The sequence below is a fragment of the Pterocles gutturalis genome, unplaced genomic scaffold, assembly GCF_000699245.1.
Source record: "Pterocles gutturalis isolate BGI_N339 unplaced genomic scaffold, ASM69924v1 scaffold24875, whole genome shotgun sequence".
Lineage (NCBI taxonomy): Eukaryota > Metazoa > Chordata > Aves > Pterocliformes > Pteroclidae > Pterocles > Pterocles gutturalis.
In genome coordinates, this window is record NW_010146597.1 from 8,948 (window position 1) to 16,483 (window position 7,536).

The 7,536-nt window shown below is 43.5% G+C and overlaps 1 protein-coding gene across 1 annotated transcript in view; it reads right to left on the reverse strand.

Moving 5' to 3' along the window:
- Positions 1-360: 360 nt before the first annotated feature.
- LOC104470768 (runt-related transcription factor 2-like) overlaps positions 361-7,536 on the reverse strand; it is a gene marked incomplete at its 3' end in the record, with an annotated part of 48,207 nt that continues 41,031 nt past the window's right edge. Inside the window, exon 5 of the mRNA XM_010085807.1 lies at positions 361-534. Coding sequence (XP_010084109.1) covers positions 361-534 — 174 coding nt within the window. The remainder of the gene's footprint in view (positions 535-7,536) is intronic.

The window sequence follows — 7,536 nt, forward strand, 5'->3', positions numbered from 1 at the left end:
CTCAACACCAGTGCAAAACAAAAAAGGCTGAATAAAAATGTTCATTCTAATATGTACTTATTGCACATAGGGAGGAGAAGGCAGAGCAACGTGGCAGTTAGAATCTCACCAGATTCCTACTCAGTTTATCCAGATTGACTATTTTGCACTATTTGAGACTTATGGGGAAAAAAAAAAAAAAAAAAAAAAAAAGACATTTTCAGCTTCAAACGCTATAGAAATATCCACTTCCCACCTAGCTTTGCTTGGAACACATCTCTCACCCTGTAACAGCCTCTTTTACTGTAGTTTAGACACAAATATCCATTAGCAATTACTATCGTTGCCTGTGCAAGTCAAACCTATGGTTCTGTCTCTTACCTGTAATCTGACTCTGTCCTTGTGGATTAAAAGGACTTGGTGCAGAGTTCAGAGAGGGCCGTGGGCTCTGGGTCGGGACCCCTACTCTCATACTGGGATGAGGAATGCGCCCTAAATCACTGAGGCGTTCAGAGAACAAACTAGGTTTAGAGTCATCAAGCTTCTGTCTGTGCCCTGGAAACAGCAAATCATAAAATAAAAGCGTTAATAACAAGGTTTAGTAATTTGAACACACCCAAAAAACCCCCAAAATGGCCTCTAAGGACCTGTGATTAGATTTAACGGACTTACAGGTATCTCAGCTACCCCCGATAACACAGCGACATCGGTGGGGGAATTTGTGATTTGGACACGGTTGTGCTGGTGAAAGCCTTACTGAGCACAACTGTGCCCATCCAGATGTGTAACCAGTTACAATTTGGATCAAAATAAGCACTTATGAGGACACCCACACAAGGTCTTTTTTGTCTTTTTTTTTTTTTCCTGCTTTAATTACACTAGGTAGTTAAAGGGGCAAACTTTTTTTTTTTTTTTTTTTTTTTTTGCCAAAAGTAAGTCTTACTGTATGCAAGTACAAGTTATCAAGTGGGACATTTATTCCATGCCTGGTTTATATGTGGCAGATTTTTGCTAAGAAAATTCAAGCTTTTATTTCTCTTTTCTTTTCTTTTCTTTTCAGTTTAACTCTGTCATAGTTAGTCACTGTTTTTCATTCCTCTGGGAGATTTTCCAAAAAGTAAATAGTCACTATCATTTGAGAAGAGCAGTATCTCAAGGAAAAAGCTTCAAAGCAGCTGGCCAAGACTGGGTCCTACACTCCTTTGCATGGTCAGCCTTCCTCAGCGCTCCTACCTCTCTCCCCAGAAAAAGGCTAACTGCCCTTGTGCCATATGGCCGCACTGGGAAAAGCCATTTATGGGCGCTCAGTTGTCAAAATGTAAAGGGGAAAAAATGGTAAAAGCAACAGGATGCCCCAACTGGTACTGCTCATATTGTCATTGAGATTTCCTTCTCTAATTGTTGTATTTTTTACTCCTAGGTTTAATTTCTTTCCAAAGTAGTTATGGGATGCTCCTCGCCCAATGGTGCCTCCAAATGTGAGGCGCAGAAGGTGTTATTTCTATCATTCAACATATGGAGAAACAGGCATGCATAGAGATTAAGGTCAGGACTAATTTTGCTTAACTTTAGCCATTCATAAATCAGGCATCTAGTCTAAACTCTTCTAATGTAGACTTCCTCTGCAGTTAATGGAAAGAAATAGCTACTTCCAGAGGGCAATTCATCTCATTTGTCTCTGACACCAGTCTTAAAACAGGATGATTCACCTTCTGAATTTGCTTTCTCTTCCTCCTCTGATCAGAGAGGGAGCACACATGACTAGTTTAATTAGACACCCTCGCCATTAGTCAACATTCAATGGAATGAATCTTACCCTACGTTACCAAACAAGGTCACACACAAAGCCTCTGGCAGGGCTGAAACGGGGGCCCAGACCCTCTGACTGCAACCCAGACCCACATTTGCCTCCATTCCTGCAAGTAGTGCCGGGGCACAGGCACAAGCAGTAACTGCGTGGGATATTTTTATGCCTTCATCAATAAGAAGGGTCCCTGGTTAAGGTTTGAGCTTGAACCCTTCCAGATGATGCCTAGTGGCTTGAGATAATCCACCCTGTCCCTCAGCCATGTCAACACAGCCATCTGCCTGGAGGCTACGAGAGTTCAGCTTTGCGGACCCGGTTAGATTGTCCCATTGGTCTTAGGGCCAGAGAACCAACTCCGGCACCAGTTAATTTATTTGAAAAGCATATGTGAGGCCACTGAAACTTGAGACTGAACGATCAGACTCCTACTCTTAAAAATAAATGCCCTTCAATGGTACCTCTCACCACAACACTGAAGTACACGGGATCACATCATCTAACTGGGACCATGGTGCCTACATGATACAGGCAAAGCGATGTCAGTACTATGCAGTTAAATCCAAACTGAGTCAGAGGAATCATGGTTCTAGACAGGGAACTGAAGGATTCAGGTTGGGAAAGGAGAAGAAACTGGATGGAATTTAATTTTGGAGAAACTTCTCTAGCAATTTAAAAAAAATAATTAGTTGACCCATTATTTTGTACTTTGAAGTACGATTTTTCTCCCCCAAGATGACTCAACGTAAAAGCTCGGGGTAGGCGGCAGCTTTCTCATTAAGGAGAAGATGCTGCTCTATGTCAGAGCTGACACTAGTGGCTGGTCCTCTCTTCAGGAGGTATCAGTCACTTTAAACAGGGAACGATTTTTGGTGGGCTTGTAACAGCTCCCTAATGGCAGCTTAATTAACAGGATAACATCTAACCTGGTAGTCTTCAGCATTATCTTTTCAATCTATTTAAATTACAACTTGTACAAGCTGGGTGTTGTTACATCTGAAGAAACAACTTTCACACACACACACAGTCAGTATTCTCTTGGGATTTCTCCTTCTCCATCTTCTTCTCCTTCACAATTTTTATGTATTTGCTTTTCCCTTTGCCAGTCATATTTTCCACTCTTGTTTTTTAAAGGCATCTCCTTCCTCTCCCCTTTTATCTTCTATTCACTATCCTAATCACATTTCGGCAAAGTCAAGGGGGCTTAAAACAAGGCAAACACGATTAGCCTATCTCGAGCCTCACACGCCAGGGCTGACTTGATCTGGGAAGGAATCCACCCCCAAAGTGAATTTTATTTTGAATTTTTGTAGAAAAATCCGTGCCATGTTCACACAATGCCCTTTTTGCTAAAGAATCCCTAACAAACCGGTGCACAAGCTAGTTTAACTGTCTTCAGGTAACTCCATAAACACCTGTTCTATCGGCCACCGCTCCTGCCCCAACCTGTGCCCAGGAACCCCCAGCTTTGTTTTCATCACGCTCTGTTTGCCCATGCATAGCTTTGCTAGGAAAGAGTTTCTATTTAATTATGTGTACTATTATTATACTGAACAAGGTCTATCACAAAAAGACAAAATTCAGCAGGATAACAGTACATTTTACAGGGGGAAAAAGAGAAGATAAAAAAGGAAAAGAAAAAATAAAGGGGGAAAAAAAGAGGGGAAAAAAAGAAATAAGAAGAAAGATTCCCACATCTGGTTGGATTGAAATGATCTAGAGATGTGCGGGTTTGGGTGCTGCCACCTTCCCCCCCCAAAAAAAAAAAAAAAAAAATAGGGAAAAGAAGCTCTGTGCACATCTGGAAGACCCCAGGCATCAATGAAACTGCAAGTCCCCAGAAACCAGCAAGGGGCCAAAGGCAGACTTGCCTTCCCCTTCTGGACATTTCAAATTTAGGGTTGCAACACGGAGTCATGTTGTGACAAAGAGATCTACAGAAGGAGCCACGCTCCCCCAGCGAAATGTCCCAGTGAGACGAGATTACATTACAGCTTCGCACATTATGGGTTACTGTGCTTTGATAAAAGCTAAGACGTGCCCACATTGCAAGGAAGCAGGAAACAACAAAAACTTTATATTCAGGAGGTGCTCACAAAGAAGTGTAGGCAACTTAAATAACTCTCTTGCCCTGATTCCTGTGCAGAAAAAAAAAAATAATAAAATCCTATTAAGTACAGAGGAGCCATGAGGTATGGGCTGAAAACACTCTAAAAAGCCTTCTGAGTAGCACATAACCGGCAGCAATGAAATATGTGATACATGTTTAAAACTCATTCCACAAGCTGCTTTTCATCTCTCATTGATATATGTGTCCGTTGACAGAGAAATTCCTGATCCCAGGGGAGCGCGCTAAGAAAAGCTGTATTCCTTGGTCTCAGTCATGAGGTGTAATTTTATTTCAGGAAAAAAGATTAGGGTAGCAAGTGTGGATAGCTCAGGGAGAATCTGTGATCTGCTGCAGCAGCGAGTACATTAAAAAGCAATATCAAAGGTACATAAAGAACAGAATAAAATAATGTCGCCCCTATTGCAATGCCTGCAACACTGCATTTAGTGCCGGTTGCTCTGTTATAAAAGATGATTTCGTGGAATGGATTGGGCTTGGAGGGGGACAAAGTAGTTACGGTCACAGGTGGTGTTGGATATGAAAGGACTGAGGCTGTCCCATGGGGTACTGCACAAGGACAGGACCCAGCAGCCACTGGTACAGATCAGGTCACGGGCAAGGAGATGGGAAAGAGATGAGAGAACCTGAGAGTCAACAGGCAAAAGCTATACAAGCTGTTCTGAATTGTCTGTTGTCATAGTATAAAACACGTTAAGATATTATCAATCCATGGTTTGCTCCAAAACGATGAGCAATATTCTCATCTCTCACCGCTACACAGCTATTTCAAGCCAAACACCAACCTGTTTCTAGAGACAGAAAGCATTGCCATTAATCCACCCCAGCACCACTTTGGCCATTTTACATGAACCAAACCAGAACATAGTACCAAGGGAGTGCAATAAAGGCAACACAAACCGCAGCCAGGCAGATGGTGCCTGCGCTGGTGCTCCAGCTCCCCGCTCCAGGATGGCCTCAGAACACGTGAAAATGGCCCACAGAAGCTCATGTGCAATTATCACATCCCAGGCACGGCAGAAGATGTGAGGAGGCTTCGTCTCCAGTTCAACCATTTCAGTTTGAACTAAATGAAGGCATGCTTTCCAGATCAAAGCAAGGCAATCTTGAGCCTGCTGGATGCGGTAACTGGGAAGGGACGTGAGCTCGTCTCCCATCACTGAACTTACACCGCTCCGCTGGAGAAGTCAAGATGTAAATCAGGCCATGGAAGAGGCTGACTTGCAGAATGTAAATGTGGTGTTGACGCTTGAAGATTTTTACCTCCTCGGGGAGGAGGGGTGTGTGTTTTTATCTTTCAGCTTGTGGGTGTGGAACTGAAAACTAATCAGATTATGCTACACGTGGCCTCGCCAGATGCTGACACTCAGGGACTCCCTTTCTTTGTACCCTGTACACCACCCACCAGCTTTTGTGTGTGTGTGTGTGTTTTTTTTTCTGGTACCAAGGAGATCTGGTTACCAGATTTTCAACAGATGCTTTTATCACTCTCAAGTGGGTTAGCTATTTTCAGTCGTCGCCCAGTTCTATCTTTTTTGGTTTTGCCTGAACAACAAGAAACACCGTGGGAGTCAGATGTCTCCATAAAAGAGCCAAGGAAAGGCAGAAAGGTCATGAAAGTAAGAACCTGGGCTCTCACCTGCTGGGGACACATTTGCTGGGACATCCCAAGTGGAATGGAGGGTGAGGACCCAACATGACATACCACCATGGTTTGTGTTTGCTATATGGCATGAGTGTGATCTTGGAGAGTCACTCCATGGAGTGACTACAGCTGGAAAAGGCAAACAAAATAAAAATCCTTTGAACCTAGACTTTCTAGGTCTGGGTTTGACTTTCTATGGTCTGACTTTCTATGGCTCTGGGTTCAGTGCTGAGATTGAAAAAGAAGAAAATTTTAATGGAAAATAGACTTTCCTTCAGGCTAAGGGGTGGCAGAAAGAAGAATAATCACCTAGTTCACAATCTATGAATTTACAGCCTGTGCACCCCAATCTTTCCCTGACTTAGCATGTCAGAGCCCAGGAACCCAAGTTTTGGTTATTCCCACTGTTCTCCAAAGATGAAGTGCTTTAAAAAGGCAGAGAATGGGCACATTTCTTCCTACTAACATTGAATGTCTTTGAGACAAGCACTCTGATTGTGTCTCTTTTAACACTCGCACACTAGTACACAAGGAAGACAATTTCACACTACAAAAAAAAAAGACAGGTTACATATTCTCTGAATTTAATCACAAATTCTCCCTAAATTCTCTTTAGATGTCTGCCTACGTTTCATCCCATTTGGTCCTGTGGGTCAGAGATAACTGGGAGATCATGATATGGGCTTGACTGTGAATTCAGCTGCAGGTTTGTAAAGCTGAAGTCAACAGAGCCACATTTACGCCACGGTAAAGGAGTTGAGACCTGAGCCTAAGGCTTCTAAACAGCTGCTGTGCAGGGACTGAATAATGCTGAGCATTCAGCATGAAGCAAAAATATTCATTGTTCGGTTACAAATTTCAGACAAGACATCATGGCAGCAAGATGTCACTCCAAAGCAGTGTCAATCAATGCACTGGAGGTAAAAATAAGAGAGCCATAAATCAGCAAAAGCCCAGAAGTTGCACGTCAGCTCTTTGCAAGGAAAAATCTCTGAAGTAAGTCACAAGGGTCCCTCTTGTGTCCCTTGTCATGGGACAAAGCATCGTCCCCAGCCTGGCTTCCCCCCCACCCAGTCCTACTGAACGCACCCAACCCAAAGTTCATGAAAAAAAAACCCAAAACACAAAAGAGCCAAACAATTTTTACCCAGGAAAGGGAAAAGCTTGGAACCCTTCCAGTCTCTTGGGTAAAGACACAATTATGAGAAGAAAAATATAATCCACTCAAGAGACATAATTACATAATTGGGCCATAGGCTGTGCATAGGAAAGGTTCTTATAGTTCATAAAACAAGGAGCTACATAGGTGCAGTAACTGCACTTAATTCACTCAACGGAGAAAAAAAAAAGATGTTTGTTTTTTTAAATAGCTGAGGGCACCAGTTTGCATTAGACTGGAGAGCTCATTCTCCCGACTGTACACAGAGCTCTATTAGCGTCAACAGGAGTCACTTAGACGCAGGCAGAAAACAAGACCCTGTCTCTTTTTGTTCTGAAAAAAGACATATTTTTTACCTAAAGCAGGTAAGGCTTGTACCTGAAACTACTGCAAAAAAAAAAGAAAATAAATAAAAGACAGAGGAACGTATGCTGTGGATCGGCTCAGTTCCTACAAAACAGATCTAACGTGGCCCATTGCCAAAATCCCACTGAGCTCCTCCTCCCTGACCCTTGCTCTCCCAGAGGTCTCCAGACTCCTGGTACAGCTCCAAAAGGGTGAGATCCAGCTCCCAGGGGAACCATCACGCTACTGTGTTCCCGGAGCTGTGGCTCCAACCCAGGGTGAGCAGAGGCAGGGGCAGGTTTGAACCTCAGCGCGGAGGTCAAGCCCACGGAGCATTGACTGGTGTCAATGGTCATCTCCCCACCGACTTACTGGGAGCAAAAGAAAAATGTCGACTCTGCTCATCTCGCAGGCAGCCTGCCCAGCACGGGATGAAGTCGGAGCTTCCAGCGGGTCAAAGGGAGGAAGGAGCAGGA